The sequence below is a fragment of the Pogona vitticeps genome, chromosome 1 (assembly GCF_051106095.1).
Source record: "Pogona vitticeps strain Pit_001003342236 chromosome 1, PviZW2.1, whole genome shotgun sequence".
Lineage (NCBI taxonomy): Eukaryota > Metazoa > Chordata > Lepidosauria > Squamata > Agamidae > Pogona > Pogona vitticeps.
In genome coordinates this window covers 36823352-36841256 of record NC_135783.1, presented here as the reverse complement: position 1 = coordinate 36841256, position 17905 = coordinate 36823352, and the positions used below count along the sequence as shown (strand labels likewise).

At 39.1% G+C, this 17905-nt stretch overlaps 1 protein-coding gene across 1 annotated transcript in view; it reads right to left on the bottom strand.

Annotated features, from left to right (window-relative positions):
- The window catches only part of DNAH14 (dynein axonemal heavy chain 14), a 334274-nt gene that overhangs the window by 314938 nt on the left and 1431 nt on the right, over positions 1-17905 (bottom strand). The window contains 5 exon segments of the mRNA XM_072989973.2: positions 2916-3047; positions 6319-6457; positions 7838-7900; positions 9525-9637; positions 12671-12832. Coding sequence (XP_072846074.2) covers positions 2916-3047; positions 6319-6457; positions 7838-7900; positions 9525-9637; positions 12671-12832 — 609 coding nt within the window.

Genomic DNA, 17905 nt, shown 5'->3' with positions numbered 1-17905 from the left:
AAAACATTTTGCTACTCAGATTCTCCATTACAAGGAATGCTTCCAGTTAAAATATTTCTAACACAGAATCATTTAAAATTCACTCTCATAATATTGAATGGATTACTTACTTAGTGAAGACCAATTCTCTGATGCCCTAAGAGGTCCTGCTGCTGGAGGAATGAGTTGTTGTAAAAAGAAACAAGGAATAAACTTGAAACCAGGAAACATGAAGTGGGGAGTTAAAATACACTATTGAACAGGAGACCTTCAAGTGGGTATTGGTTGCCCACAAAATATTCCACAATTTAAATAGCCTAGTGACCTGAAACTCAGTGTTGAACAGTTTGTTGTCATATATTTCCTTGCTGAAAAGAGATTCTGGGTGAACATGCTAATCTGGCTGCATCATAGAGAAGAATGAAACAGGAGAAGTCAATCTCAGCTCTGCCTTGGTTCTCTGTGCAAGGAGACATGAGATCTGGGAGCCAAGGAGGCCTAATTGCAGGTGTCTGTCATGATTCTATCCTCTCACCATGTCTCCCTTTCTGCAGTTTATGTTTAAATATGTTGTCTGAACATGGGTCTTGTGGCAAAATACTGAGATGCTGTTGGTATACCTTCCACTCTATTGCTCCATAATTTCCCATCTTGAATTAACTGAGCTGATTTTGAGTGTGGAAAGCTCCCTCAGCTTGTTTTGCTCTGGGACTTAAACATCCATGCTGAGATCTCCTTGTTAGAAGTGGCTCAGGATCTCCATGACAACTGTGGATTTGACCTAACTGGTATTTGGCCCCAGACATATAGCAGGTTATACACTGGTCCTGATTTTCAGCACTGGATAGGAGGATATTGAGCTGATAAATATCCTTACTATAAATAAGGATAGAGTAATATTTGATGCTATTTAGACTCACTGCAACTAAATGCATTTGCAGGAAAGGAAGGAGTTATATAGTGCACCTCAAGACTTGAATAGATCTGGATGATTTCCTAACAACTCTCAAGAGCTTTCTTTCATCTTGGTAGGTGACATTGTCAAACTCCTTTTTAACCTCCAGAATGGAAAAATACTTAAGGCAGTTAAGCACAATTTTTTCTTTTCAGACAAGTTAAAAATCAATTTGTTAGTCCAAATGGAGTTGCAGTCAAGAAATCAGAAGACTGAGGGCAGCAATGAAGGAATCAGAAAAGATCATCAAGTGTAAGGATGTGTCACTGGAAATCAAGACCAAGCTCATCCACACCCTTATATTTCTAATCACATATACAGTGGACACTCGACTTACAGACGGCTCCACTTACAGACTTTTCGAGTTACAGGTTTCTCTGGCTGCAAAATTTAGGTTCGACTTGCAGCCAGAGAATCAACCTACAGAATGGAAAAAAAAACACCAAAATGGAACAAAAACGGCCAGTTATGGATTAATCGGTTTTCAATGCATTGTAGGTCAATGGAGCCTCGACCTACAGACTTTTCGACCTGCAGCCACCATTCGGATTAATTCCATAAGTAGAGGGTCCACTGCATGTGTTGAAAGCTGGACAGTAAAGAAAGATGAGAGGGAAAAAACTGATTTGATTGAATTGTGGTGCTGGCAGAGAGCTTTGTGGGTAACCTGGACTACCAGAAAGACAAACAAATGAGTCCTAGATCAAATCAAGCCTGAACTAACTCTGGAGGCAAAAATGCTGAAACTGAGGATGTACTACTCTGCGTATATTATGAAAAGATAGAATTCTCTGGAAAAGACAGTAATGCTAGGAAAGGTTCAAAGCAGCAACAGAAGATAAAATATGAGATGGATGGAATCCCTAAAGGATGCCACAAGCTTGAGTTTTCAAAAGCTGAGCAAGGGTGTTCAGACAAGGACATTTGGAATTGCTCATCCATAGGATCACCATACGTCAAGGGAGATTTTATGACAAAGAAGAAGAAGAAGAAGAAGAAGAAGAAGAAGAAGAAGAAGAAGAAGAAGAACTGAACAACTCTGCATCTCAGCAGTACTTCCTGGACATGGAGGAATGGTCAGTATAACTATAGTGACAATATATATCCTGCTGTTCTTGCTATGGAAGCAAGGATCTGTGCTGGTGATGGTGGGCAATCTTTCAGTCTAGAATTGCTCTCATGTTTTCATGAAGAGATTAAACTTCTAGTCATGTTGTGTTTTGGGATTGTATAATGTTGTGTATTTCTAAAGCTGTTCTGACCAGGAAGGTCAAAGGTACAAAGCAAGATGAATGATTCAGCTTATGAATCTGTGCATTTTTATTTTTTGTTTAACTATCAAAACATCCTGAAATTAGTAGAGGTTGTTTTGAGAAAAGTCTTTTCTCAAATCTGTTCAACTTGTTTCGTTACTGAACCTTTGAAGTAACAGTAATAGATGTTTAATTTGAGACTGTAATTCATCCTGTACCTAAGTGAAACAAGATTACATCTTATGAGATGGAAAAGTGAAACCCCTACAAACATTCTGTTTTGTTACAATACCCATATTTCCAAAAATATGAATAAAAAAAGAAAGTAAAGCCAAAGAATCATTTGTCTATGGTATAGGTACTAGCGGAGTTACAAATAATACTGGAGAGTATGGAATTGCTCCCTATATTGTCAGACCATCAAGTGTTCTGAGGAGAAGTTTAGAAGAGAATTGGGAGATAACACCATGGTGTGGTATGTAACAATCACTTATCCAGTGCTATAAACTTCCAGGTTTCTACAAACCTCTGATTCAGGTAGGAAAGAAGAAGAGACAAGAATGCACAACCACGGAGCTCATCACATCTCCATGGCAGCTTTAGCAGCTGGAGATTTGCACATGTGGAAACACTGAACAGGATACTGAGCATAAATTTATAATAAAATGCAATAACTGCAATCAATATTAAAATATAAAAATAGTAAATAAAGGAACATAAGTGGTCACCTTTAAGAAACAACTCTGAATTACTTTGATAACTTTATCTTTAAAAGTTCGAATTTGAGAGAGTGCCTGTTGACTTTGTTGATACTGCTTCTCACAAAATTCATCCAGAGTATATGTGTAGGATGTGTCTATCTAAGAAACAAAAGGAAAATGAACATAAATGGGCAAAATTCTTCAGAAACTCTATCTTACTTACAAAAGTCTATTCAATGAAAACCTAGCAGACCAGTTGGCGGAAGGTTCTTCTTTTAACCCAGCAAAATATTCTTCAGATTATAAAGATATATTTATCTTTACAGATTTGCAAATCACAAAGCAAATAACAATTAAATAGAACTTCAGAACTGAATCAGTTATTCCCTACATTGCATACATCCCATGGAATACATTGTAAAAAATAAAAATAATAAATGAGAATAGAAGTGTTTGTTGGTATTTTATTTTTGCTATTTATTCCTCCTGTGTTCTTATCTCCTATAGAAATTGAATACATTTACATATTACATTCAAATATGTTTAATCATATAGGCCAGTGTTCTATTGAGCCTCTGCAGAGCAGAAAGCCTTACCACCATAATAAAGCAGGATTGTGATTCTGTCAAGCATTGTCACTGCATGAACACTGATCTCTGAGAAAAACAACTGCCCACTACTTGTCTACTGGAAATGTGTGCACAAGCAACATAGTCCTATGTTACTATACTGGTGGAACTTTCTGCTCAGCAGGAGCTCAACAGGAAGTTGGTTATGTAAGCAAACATGGCGTTCGAAAACGTCCGCGTAAGCCTGGACAGAGAGTAATCAGGAGTTTGCACACGCTAAAATGGGCTGAGTGAGTCCAAGCTCAGCTAGCCATGCTACAACACTCCATCTTACAGGTCTGCCCACATAAGAACACCCTTGTACTCTCAGATATTACTGTGAAAAGATCAAGTGGGCTTTGTAGTCCTTAGACTTAACTTGCACCACTGGCAGGACTCCTTAAGTATGCCCACATAAGAACACCCTTGTACTCTCAGATATTACTGTGAAAAGATCAAGTGGGCTTTGTAGTCCTTAGACTTAACTTGCACCACTGGCAGGACTCCTTAAGTATGCTAGGCCGAGGCAGCACTCTCAGATGACCCTAAGACAAGTGTACTGTTCAGGAAACCAATTGAGTTTTATAATCATTATTTTATTTAAAAAAAATAAGCATGTTACTAGGTATCAAAACCAAACTAAGTCAAGGCAAGTAAATAAGCATTGTGTTAGTTATTTACAACTCTGTAGTGAGGCAAAGAAAACATGAAAAATAGAAAAGTGTTCCAAAAACCTTACAAAAATACAAAAAGCCATTAAAAAGAATAACAACAGTTCCAGTCCAGTAATTCATTAGTAAAAACAAAATAATCCAAGTAGGTTATAAAAAGGCTATAGTCCTCAGTGATTCTGTAGAACAAAAATCCTGTACTAAAAAGAAAAATTCAGTAAAAGTCCCATTGTCCTTAGGAAAGAAAAACCCAGTAAATGTACCATTGACCTTACAAAATTACAAGAGCACAGTCCATATGGAGTATTCCAAAAATAAGAGTTCATAGAGAAATAATCCATAGTCCTTAGGAAAAAGCCCATAGGTCCAAGGGTAATCCAGTATAGTACAAAGATCAGTCCATGCAAAGGTTGTGTCACGAATGACTGAAGAGTTGGTCTTGAATGACCATGTCCATAGGCAAAAAGTTCCTTTTTCAAGAGTAACTGGCAAGGGCTTATCGCACCTTCCCACAATGTCATCCAATCAGAGTTTGTTACTAGGCAAACAGTCCTGTTGTACCACATGACTTCTTTCCCATACACACCAGATGTTATTTGGGTTACTGTGGTTTAGCAAAGAGTCACAACAATTCCCATCTAATCACACCGAGTCCTTTTCTCAGGCTATCAGAATAACATTCTCTCTGCTCGCCTAGAAAACAACCTGTCCGCATAGCATAGATACTTTATACAAAGAAACAAGATGGAACCCCTCTTGCTCATTTCTTAATTACAAATCCCATGTTCCTTACAAGATTTTAATTCAAAAACCCATCTCATCACAGGTTATAGTAAGAATATGACTAGAGATGAGATATTTGTATTCATCTCCCAGGGGAGGCGAATACAGCAGTACCTCACTTTACAAAAGCCTTGGTTTATGTAATTTTCGGTTTATGAACCGAAATTCATAGAAAATAATGCCCCAGTTTACGTTCTTTTTCTCTTTTTTTCTGGTGTATGAAAGGGTTTTCCCCAGGAAGCATTGCACCTGAAGGTTTCTAGTGCTGCCCCTGTTTCTAGCTCAATCCATGTATTGGTTTATGAAATTTCCGCATGACATAACATCCCGGAGGACGCATTAATTTCATAAACTGAGGTACGCTTGTATGAATATCACTACCACAAGTGATCGGGCCCTTGGACCCTCCTTCCAGAACCATCCCGGTCCACTCGCCAGGCTTCACGTGGCGCACACAGTTGTCATTGGTCACACCAGGCCAATCACGGAAGTAGCCAGGTTGGCGTTTCCCCACCTTCCTGTAGTACTAGTCACTCCCTCCAGTGCTGACCATTGAGCAGGGAGACTCATCATTCCACCTCTTTGCCAGAGTCACCAGCAGCGTAAGGAGGTGGGGAAGTACTGGCTGAGCTATTTCTGTGATTGGCATGATGTCACCGACAATGGTCGCTCACACAACACAAAGTCCAATGAGTGGACCAAAATGTTTCTGGGGGTAGGGAACAGACCTCCATGGCACCAGTTGTGCTGCACTTGATCTTCATATCGCCATGGATACAAATACAAAGCTCCCGTGTCTAAATATGACTGAATACAAGGTTACTTATTACTTCTATCCTTCCTTTCCTTCAATGAACTTAAAGTGGTGTACATTACTTTACTCCTCTTCCCTTTTACTCTCACAACAACTGCAAGAAGTAGGTCAGGCTGAGAGTGACTGGCTCACCCAGTGAGTTTCATGGCTAAGCAGTGATGAAAACTTTGTCCCAGCCCAATATTTTTAACTGCCACACAAGTCTTCTCATGATCATGTTTGCAATTCATACTGTGAACTGAAATTGAACTACCTGTTCCAAGTGATTCTAATCAAATAGCAGACTTTCACTGACCAGAATTAAACCAGAATTTTAGTAACAACTGAACACAAACCAGAACCAACCTAATATTTTATTTGGTTCGATTCTCCCATTTATTACCCCAATAGTGATAATAATTTGGCCATCTCACAATAGATGGATACTGTACATTACATTCAGATAATATTGCATTTTACCAGTTTCCACTGTGGTTTCCAAAATATGTATTTTTATATGAAGTGTTTTTTCCCCTAACTTGTTTGTATTGCTATTGAAGATTGCTTCTTCTCACCTTTATGAAATTGATAGCTGTGTCTTCAGACGCTTTGTGAAACTCAGAGTTACTCACATCTATACACAATGCATAGATATAAAGTAAACATTTTTGTAGTATCTCATCAGCACTAAACAGCCGGTCATACATCACCATTCTAAAAACAAGACAGTATTTTATAAGTTATCTCTTTAAGGCGAGTAAGGAGATAGAAATTTACAACTATGTTCACTTTAGCAGGACGTGTACTGCATTTAGTTTTAACATACAAAGTCCTTAATGGTTTAGGACCTCACTACCTGTCAGAGCATCTCTCCTACAGAAAAGCTGCCCTCCACTTGATCTTCCTTGGCCTTGCTGCTGTGGGTGACCATGCTCAGTAGTGTCTCCCGCACATTGAATTGGCCTTCCACTTGAGATCTGGGAAGCCTCTTCCCTTCAGTTTTAAAAGACAGCCAAAAATCTTACTATTTAGGGAAGCCTTTAAAGATATTCTCTCCTTAGTGTATCCTTTGACCCTGTGCTACTTGAAGGCTGTTGCCACCAGTTTTTTTTTAAACTTGGTTTGCTTTATTAGTTTGGTGTTGGTTGGTTGGTTGGTTGGTTAATAAATAAATACCAGTAAGTAAATAAGTAAATAAATAAATAAATAACCCTAATAGTCATCATCTGAGTTTTAAACACTTCACAGCAAGCCTTAAATCCATGTAGGCCATTGTGAAGAAATAACTCATTTTTTAATTAATTTGCTCTGTAGCATATTCTATTATCACAAAACTGGTTGTTGCTTCTAAAGATTTTATACTTTAATCTCCAGGACTAACAATATGTAGTTTTTCGTTTCATGCGCACATCAAGTTCTTATCTCATTTACCATACAACATGACAGTTTGCTCCCTTATCTTCTTATTCCCATGCCTCACCAGAATTTTCCAAGGAGGTAGTCCTTATTATGCTGAATGCAATTTCTTGGACTATTTTGAAATTCTGATTTTCAGGATTTATTTTTCATAAGAAGAGAAGTTTCATATTACTGTTCTATTTTCAGCAGCATAGAAACACAACTTTTACCTCTACTTTTTTCTGACACTTAAGAGCAATAATCCATTTATAAATTCATCCAAATAAAGAAAACAGAATGAAAAACTGAAGAACATAAAAGCCTAGATATGTACCATGAATTGAAGTATACTTAATACTGTACTATATTCAAATTTGTGCTGAAGTCATTAACTACACTTGTCCAGTTTGGATGAAATGAGAAATTAAAATGGAAAAAATTCCTAGCTTGTTTTCTAGCTAATGGGAAAGGACTATAAGCATGTAAGTTCAGGGTCCACTATATTCATACTTTCAATGGGAAAAGGGTTCTCTCTTTGCATCAGACTGCAAAGGGAGTAAATCATGGACAGCAAGGTGCATTCTAAAATATATGCTTCCAATTTTTATAAGATTAAAAGAAAACAGTTATACATCAGATTATTTATGAGATAATACATTTTAAGTGTTTCAAACTAATAGCATTTTTCACACATACTTGCTCTTCTTTATTTTTGTCCTCTTTACATTGTTTTTCCAGATAATAAAATATTTCATCTTTCTAGAAGGGAAAAACCATTTTGAGAAAGATAGAAAAAAGGTAATTAAACAAAATACTACACCAAAAAGTACAATTTGCTTTTGTACAGCTGTCACCAGCATAAAATATTAATTAGATTACTGCTATTATCAGAAGACTAAGAGTATCATGCATGTATACATCCAACTTATCAATTTCATGAAAAGACTATGAAAAGTAATGAAGGATATATTATTTGCTCCATTAATTGGGGTATGGTGTTAACAGTGAAAAGGCTAGGAAATATGAAATATAGTTACATTAATAATTGCAATAAAAGCAGCCAGCCAAACCATTTCCAGCAGGGTTACACTGCAAACTTGCTGATGAGCAAAATGAGCCAACAGTCCTTTTAGGACCACAGATGACAATAATTTCTAATATTTTGTTTTTATTTTTCCTATATTTCATATATATCCATAATTTCTAATTGTGCAACAGTCTGATAGGAAGGAAGGAAAGAAGAAAGACTTTAAAAGGTCCTCATTCAGTTTCTGCAAGATTCCCATATGCTGAAAGACATATCTTTAAGTTTCCTATCATTTCTGTTTTGCTATCTTTGATATCAATCCTTCAGTCACCTGATTGGTGTTCCATCCTCTCTATTAATTTCTGTTTGATGAACCAGCATAAGCAAACCTAGAGCCAGGATCAGAGTTGTAAAGTTTCTCTCACACAGAAACATAAATATCACCAAGCACCACATTTAGCACTTCTCTCACAGGTACCATATGTATTGGTTATAGAGAATAAGCTGAAAACTTTCCATCTTTTCACCTAAAATTATGTGCACATATATGCACATAACTAAAAATGTGTGTATTTGTTATACGTAAGTGCATCTCAGAGTCATTTTGTCCAAAAGCTGTGTAAAAATGTTTTAAACAAACAGGAGTAGCAGAGATGTGAAACCACTTGAGATAAAATTATGTTCAGTACTCTGAGAAGTTGTAGTCATGTCCACTCTGAAGGTCCTTTTTTCTCTTCAACACTTGTATACAAACTGGTTAAAAATTATATTCTGAATGGGATGTCTGTTGCATTTCTGTTTCTACAAGATTGTACAATGCCTAACATAATCTGAAGAATTCTGTGGCGTCTGCCCAGGTCATGAATATTGATATGCTATCTGCATAGACCAATGGGAGTGCTGGAGGGGCAGAGTATGGAGATATAAGCGACTCAGGAGGAGGAGGGGGAGATTAAGATAGGGAGTTTGAGATTGAGAGATGGATAGCTGAGAGAGTTTTTGGAGTTTGGGTGGAAGAGTGGTGTTTGAGAGTGGATAAAGGGGGATGTTTGTTTAAGAGTTAACAATGTTGCTGTAACAATAAACAAATTCTATTTGGTTGTTTAAAAATGGCATATGGCCTGGACGTCAATTATTAATAATAGGTAATGTTGATGTAATCAACTGGTGGCAGCTGAGGGGCATGTAGCATGAGTTTTTAATTTAAAAACCAGGGGACACATGGCAAATGCTAATGGATTTCCATGCCTGTATTGGGTAAGGATATTTTGCTAAGTTAGTAAAAGCCCTTTGGCACATAAGAAGGCATATCTCAGTCTAACCCATCATGATTTAAAACATAATAGAATGCCTCACCTGAAGTTAAAACAAAGAGCAATACTACGTAATGCATAATAAAGTTGCCTTTCATTCAACCACTCCATTACCGGTGTTATTTCCATTTCTTCTTTTTTACACTCTAAGGTAAACTAGAAAAAAATAAACAACTAGTTTCAGTTCTGACTAACTGTCTTTGAATGTGTTTCCCCGAAAATAAGACAGGGTCTTGTATTAATTTTTCCTCCAAAAATGCATTAGGGATTATTTCAGGGGATGTTTTATTTTTTTGATGTACAGCAATCTACATTTATTCAAATACAGTCATGTCATCTTCTTCTGGTTGCTGCAGAAGATTGGAGGGCGGAGTTTCACTCAACTGGGGCTTATTTTGGGGGTAGGGCTTATATTACGAGCATCCTGAAAAATCATACTAGGGCTTATTTTCAGGTTAGGTCTTATTTTCGGGAAATAGGGCATATAGAAATTACTTTTCATCATTATAAAGCACTCCAAAGGGTGCCAGCAAACTATAAAGGAAGTTTGTGTAACATACATAACCATCACTTACCAGTCTTATATCTGCTTAAAAAGAAGAAATAGCAATGCTACACAAAAGAAACCTAGAAGACTGTTTGAAAACTGAATGGTCAGTGTCATTAAGAATTTTTGAAAAAAATAAACTCACATTTACGCCATCTTTAAACACATCTAATCAACAGCAGTCCTTGAAACCTCAGATAGGTCAGTGAAATCATGCTAAGGATTTCACCAAAAGTCAAGGAGCAACTTCTCAAAACAAACAAACAAACCCCACAATATGTAGCATTTTAATTTTAGCTGACTCAAGTCATGTGATTTTTGAGTCATTTCCTGCGTTCCTACTGAGTAATTGAAATGTTACCTTTTAAAACTGGCTATAATATTCACATTGCTTAATGTAAATAGCCCTCTGGTGGTTATTTATTTTAACTTGCTTCTAAATAAAATAATGTAGCTCAGAGGAAAATAAATGCACAGTTTGGAATTCATTGTGTGAACGTGAAACTCAGGATGGTTTTTAACAATGGTCGAATCCCAGGTTTGTGGGGGTTTTTTGTTTTTGTTTTTGTGTGTTTTTTGCGGTGTGACCAGAGCCTGTCCGAAGATTGAAATCTGACCCTGGTGGACAGTAGATCCACCAAATCAGTGGGGATCTGGTGAGTCAACACCTCCATAAGTTCCATTGATTCATTAGGCCTATTCTAGTTGTGGCTTACTAATATATTTCAGCCTTACTGTAGAATCTGTACCTCTGGCATCCCCCTTCATAAGCTTCACAAAGATCTCAAGTTTTTAAATTTTTCAAATGCTTCTAGATAATCTATCACTGCTTTCCATAGAATGAGTTTAAAACAGATTTCTGTATAATTTATTAAAGAGTTTACTATAATTAATTTTTAAAAGATGAAACAAAAATAATAAAAACATTTACTGTGCAGTCTATATAGAATATTTTCCCTATTCTTTACACTCATTTCATGACAAAATGTGTTATGTGCTATCAAATTGCTTCCTGATGGTGACTCTAAAAGAGTTTTCAAGGTATAGGAAACATTTAGAGAGTTCTTTTACTGATAGCTTAGTAGTGGTTTAGGTGTCTGGCTGCAGAGGTTGTGAGTTAAATTCCCCACTGTGTCTCAACTGAGTAGAGCCAGCCTGGGTAGCTTTGGGAAAGCTGTACAGTCCCAGGGCACCCACAGAAGAAAGGAATGGTAAACCACTTCTATGTGTCCTCTATGTGGAAAATCCTGAAAGGACTTGCCATAAGTCAGAATTGACTTGATGACATATGATTATTATTATTTACCATTACCTGCCTCCATGTGTTTCCATGGCTGCATTAGGAACAAAACCCAGGTATCCTGAGACCTAGTCCATCCCTACACCCACTGCAGTTTACCAACACTCTATATCAACAGCAAATCACTTTATCTCTTGCACATGCTACAATAATGGGGACTCAACTGCTACTATTTGTTTTCTTTGCATTAAGTCTTTTTCAGCATTAAATACCAGCTATCCTTTACTACTTTGCATTAGATACTGAAAGATATAGTCTTTTGATACAACAGTCATTACTCCAGAATTTAATTTCTCTGTGAAAAATGACTGTCCTTTGGAAAGTACAAAGCTGCTGCCAATTCTGTTGTAGGTTTCTTGCACCTCTTACAGCTGGGAACCACATGACAGAATGCCAATAGACAGCAGGCCAGGTAATAATCAAAGCGAAGATCAACACAAAGTGCCAAAGATGCACTCAGAACATTTTGAGAAATGTGCAGGAGTCACTGAATATGTTGAAGCAGACTGACATTTAATGATGCCGCAAGAGTTGAAGTGGCCTGTTAAGACAGAGTGAGGCAGCCACCTCAACTGGCGGATGCTGGTCATTTCCCTGTTTCAGTGGAAGAGTTGTGTGTACCTTTCCTGGACTCCTAAACTAGTCTGCCACCCTCAGTTTTGGTGGTAGACCCCTAACCTATTGTCAGTATTGAAGTATGGTTTAACTATCAATCTGGATGGCTTCTATGCATATACAGTAGTGAAGGGATACCCATTAGGGATGTGCCATTTGTTTTGGGAGGTTTTTGGATTCCAACTCCCAGAATTTTCCAAGCCAGTATTCTGAGAGCTCTAGTCCACAAACAATTGTAAAAATGAAACAATTACAAAAAAGATTAAAACTTCCCTTTAAAACATGTTAAGAGATTTTTAAAAATCTAAAAATCTACAAATTCAATAAATATAGCATTCATGAGCTCCACATTTATTGCTTGAAAGTCTGCCAAAATAAAACAGCCTTAGCAAAAGCAGCAAAACTTCTTGGACAACTTTCAAAGAAACGAACCACAAAGGACATCATTCTGGTCTGGAACTGCATTCTGTGGTGCTTTTGAATGATGACAAATTGCACCTGTATGATTTGATAGGGACATCCTAGGATCTGAGATGAAATTGTCTCAGGTGGCTAATGCATGCATTCATTATCTGAATTGCTGATTCAATGTTTGGTTATCATCTTCTCTTGAATAATTCTACAAAAAGTATTAGTAGTTTGCTGAAACTATAGTGAGAACAAAGTAGAGATGTTAATCAAGGGATCAGTAATTTGCAGTTACAAGTTGGGAAAAAGCTTATATTACCTTGGAGACATTTGTAGCTGTAATAGTCCAATATTCTTTACTTTGCCTAGCCAAGTCTGCAGAAACTACCTGAAGATCGTATGGATCATAGGCTGCTTTAGGATTATCCCTACTTCTTATGAGACAATATACATATTCTCCATCATCTTCCTGTAATGCTTCCTATTAACAAAAAAACAACAACAAACAAATGGATTACATGTTGGAGAAAATACATGAAGAGGTACTAAAGCAACACTAACTTGTGGATTTCAGCTTTTTGAGACTTGGAATGATTGGAGGGACAAGAGAGGTGTGCAAGAAGTAAGTAATATTAACAATCTAAGAATAGCACTCTAGGGTTGAAGGAAGGTCAGGAAAAGTCAGAGCAGGTAAAGGGCAGTCTAGAAAACTAAGGTCCTCTGTCTCTACTCTCCCCCATGCAAAGACATGCATCCTCTCAAGTTTAAGTTGAGTTACACTTCCAACATTATATGCAAAGATGAATACAACTCTTAAACAATTCTCCCATTTTTGATTAAAAAACAGGTTAGTATCTGAGGACACCAACACCAGCAGCATAACTAGTACATGGGTAGAACATTCAGAGCACCTAGAGAAGGACTGAACTAATCCTGCACATGTACAGACTGCCAAACAGACTAACAACATGAGCACACTGTTGAAAGTGCCTCTAAATTACTGATGCTTGAGGAGTTCCAATTTTTGACTGCATATTCCTAACAGGGATTGCTAATCTGTCAGCACTACTAGTTCTAGCAGCTGATGAGGCAAATGCAACTAGAGGGGCAGGGAAGATATCAGTGTCACGTGTGTCTTAAATAGTGCTCAGCTGAGTTCCTTCAGTCTCATCCCCCATGTCAGATATGTGTGTACTTGCAAAGGGCAGCTCCCACTGGTGGTAAACCATTCCTCAAATATGGTGGAACTGCATGGCCTGGATATGGAAGGCAATGTCTGGTGCTCTTTATAAATCTCTTTCTCAACCACAAAAGCAGCAGTGCTAGTGTCAGCCAGACTGACAGTGTCAGTCTAAGTAATTATGTCATCTTTGTCCTGCTCTGGCACACTGGCCCTTTGGGAGAAAACTGCCTTCTTCAGCATGTTTTTTGGGCCTTTCCCCTGGATGGATTGCACAAATACATCACTGGAACATGTCTGATTCACGTTGAACCAGAGGATTCCTTACCACTGTCTTGGCAGACACACACACACGCACCTACTGCTCTTTCATAGTGTCAGTGCTGAACAAGACAGCTGCATGACAGATTTTGATGAAGGGGTGCATAATAGCAGCTGTAGGCTGTCTTATTCTTCTCCTTCTCCCACTGCTCTCAGTACAGTGGTGCCTCGCTTAACGACATTAATTCATTCAAGCAAAATCGCTGTAGAGCGAAAACGTCGTAAAGCGAAAATAAAAAACCCATTGAAACGCATTAAAACCCAGTTAATGCATTCCAATGGGCTAAAAACTCACCGTCCAGCGAAGATCCTCCATACAGCGGCCATTTTCGGTGCCTGTATAGCGAGGAATACTTCCCTAAGCACAGCGGAGAGCCATTTTGAGCACCTGGTGGCCATTTTGAAAACCCGACAATCAGCTGTTTTGATCATCGTAATGCAAAGAATCAGTTCCCTAAGCAGGGAACCGATCTTCGCAAAGTGAAAAAAACCCATTTAAAACATTGTTTTGCGATCACAAAAACATTGTCGTGAAGTGGATTCGTTGTAATGCGGGGTAATCATTAAGTGGGACATGACTGTAGAACCTTCTGAAATGGGAGCAGGCTTCACCAAGCACTTACTTCTTCTACCACACCTGTCATTTATACTGCCTGCAGATTCTGTTCAAAGAAGAACAGGATCTGATTCTGATAACACAACCCTGTCAGGTTTTGTTCTCACCCCACTCCCTTGGGAAACCCATGGCAACCCCAATCAGGAGATACTGAGGTCTCTGCCCCACTACCTTTGGTACCAGACATGAGTTATCTGGTTGATGGGCAACAATGGCTGATATATGGACTTTTAAAGTGGAATGAGAGAGTCCAGATTCGAAGAGATGGAGTAAGAAGGTAAGTAGTGTCTTCAAGGAAACACGTATTGCAGCTAAGTTATTTTTTCCATATAATTAAGGAAGGCTTTCCACTTATTTGCATGTGGAAGCTGAGTTCATGGTATTCGTGCTCGATCCAAGGTGTGCTTCAAGGCAGGAGTATCCTCCAAGCTGTCAAGTTCAACAATGGAAGGTTTGGATGGTAAACCATCCCATTGTTCTGAGTTAGAAGGTCGGGAACTGGAGAGAGTCTAAACGAGTCCATTGACATCAACCTGAGGTGAGTGAACCATGGTTGCCTCGGCCACCAGGGAGCGAAGAGGATCACATTCAATTGAAAGTGTCGGAGGTGGATAATTGTCCATCGTATGAGTGGTATTGGTGTGAATCAATAAAGTAATTCCCTGTTCAAATCTGTCATGAACGTGTCCCCAATGGAGTTCTCATCTGCTCTGGCTTGAGAGTATTGACACCGCACTTGACATTCGTACCTACCATCGATATACGAGACAACTTTCTCCACGTCAAAATGATGGTACCGTGGAAAATTGGTATACTGGCAGTACTCTCCGTATGGAGGCATACATCAAGGAGGAGAACAGTGCTTCCATTTCTCCCAATGTTGGACCTCAATCACCTGCCCTGATGCAGGGCCAGAATGGGCCGAGGCCTGGCTGCATGGCACACCAGCCATCGAGAGGCCAGTGTGCCTCTGTTCCTCCCAATACCCTCAGGGAAAGTGTTGAGGAGAGTCCAATCCCAAAAGTTGGACCTCAATCACCTCCCCTGATGCAGGGCTAGAATGGGCTGAGACCTGGCTGGATCAGCCATTGAGAGGTCAGTGTGGGGAGATAGGCTACCAGTTGACACCAGAGTGTGAACCTTTTTTGTTCATGGCCATCTCCCAAAGGTGAGATCGGAGCCTTTGGAGCCTTTGCTTAAATGCTCGCTTGGTCAGTTTTTTACATGCCGCACAGAAATGGGTTGGGTGTTACTCGCCCAAGCAGAATAAAAACATTTGTGGCCATCAGTTAATAGGATCTTATTTGAACAGCCGATGTACAGTGGTGCCTCGCATCACGATCTTAATTCATTCCAGCGAAATCGCTGTAGAACAAAAACGTTGTGATGCGATTTTAAAAAGCCCATAGAAACGCATTAAAACCAGATTAATGCGTTCCTACGGGCTTCAAACTCACCGCCCAGCGAAGATCCTCCATAGTGCAGCCATTTTCGCTGCCTGTGCAGCGAGGAATCCATGCGAAAACACAGCGGGTGGCCATTTTGAAACCGCTGATCAGCTGTTAAAAAATCATCACTTTGCGATGATCGGTTCCCGAAGCAGGGAACTGATCATCGCAAAGTGAAATTCCCCCATAGGGAACATCCTTTTGCGATCGCTTTTGCAATCGCAAAAAGTTCGTCGTGATGAGATTTCATCGTCAAAACGGAGCACCCGTCTTGCAGGGCACCACTGTACCTTTTAAAAGGAGCTGTTGAGGCCACAAAGAGCAGGAAACCAGAGGGAGAGACAGTTGAGGAGATGGGGGAGGGGTGGGAAGCCAAAAGCAGAAAAGGCAAAGAAACAGAACTGACAGGGGAACATTTATTAGCTGATTTGAAAATAAGAAGCTATCAATTTAGGTGTTGATTGGAAGAGGAAATACTAATAGAGTTGCTAAAAATCGCTCAGAAACACGCTCTACTAGAGCTCCAATCAGCATGTCAGAAAAAAGGAACTGAGGGGAAACTTAGGTGGGCGGAGCATGTGCTCCACAGGGGAATGTCCCACTAACTTTGTACTTTTAAGCTCTAAAATCTTCTGAGACATTCAGCGCAGGTACAGAACAACCCATTTGTGTGCATTCACAGAGGCCATGAAGAAGAAATTTAAAACTCTCAAATTTGGGTTTGGATGTATTCAGAACTACCCGAATATGGTATTATGTAGTGAATTCCAAATATTTCCCAAATCTGAATGCATATCCAATTCAGTGGTCACATGCTTTTGAGTTCTAAATAAGTTACATTGCTTCAATAACTTTTGGATTTTCGTGCATAGAAAAAAGGTTGTAGAATTAGAAAAGCTCATGTTTTTCTGTTTACTTCACCATGAATGAAAACAAGTTTGGAAGTGTCTGGAACTTGAGTCATGGCAACTGGACTTCTTTCTTATTAAGTTGAAATGTTTTACTACTCATCCAAGTGGCTTCTTCAGTTTGAGGAGAGTTGGTAGGAGATCCCTGATATATCCTCCATGTTGATTTCACTTCCCCCTGGTCTGAATAGGCTTGTTAGAAGGACAAAGGACTGGGAGTGAGTGAAAATCCCACTTCTGCAGTCCTTCTCCACTTTCCTTCATGGGTCATTAATAGAGATGGGGGTGTTCGTATTTGTATATGAATATCCCCGCACAGGTGGAAATAACAAGGATTACTGTCCACTCATGATTTTGCCGCTGCCACCGGCTCTGCAGAGGCTTCCTATCACACTGTTCTCCACAATGGATTAGCCACTCTGTCATCTAGCAGACAGGCTTGTCATCTCGCCTCCTTCCAGGAGTTGGTAATCTACTGCAGACAGCATGATAGAAAGCCTTTGTGGAGCCAGCAGCAGCGGCAAAATCATGAGTGGACCCTCGTTATTTCCACCTGTGCAAGGATATTCATATTTGTATACAAATACGAATACCCTCATCTCTAGTCATTAACTGTCGTTAACAGTGGTCCTTCTGGTGTTTGTGGTCCTAATCTTTCTGGGGAGGGATGAAAGGGCAGCATGATAAATAGGAGACATAATGTCTCCATCTTCCTTCTTGGCTTCTGTGGAGGTGAAGTGTTCCTTCATTTGAAGGACAAAGGACACTCATTTAATTACCAAGATGTACTCATTTTGGACCGAGAAGATAGGTGGTTTGAGAGAGGTGTCAGGGAGGCCATACATGTGCATATAGAAAATCCCTCACTCAACAGGGGTAGAGGCAAATGAGAGACACCTGTGGTCATGGTAGATAATGTTGTTAGCATGCAGTTAGAAGCAGGAATTCCTTAAGTGTTGAAAGATGGCTGCCTGTTACAGCATGAGCTTTTCTTATTTTTCAAAGCTCTTGTTACCTTTTTCATGTCATTGGTTGATCACCAGAAGATAAGCATGAGATTCAACTGTGAGTCTGATTCTCT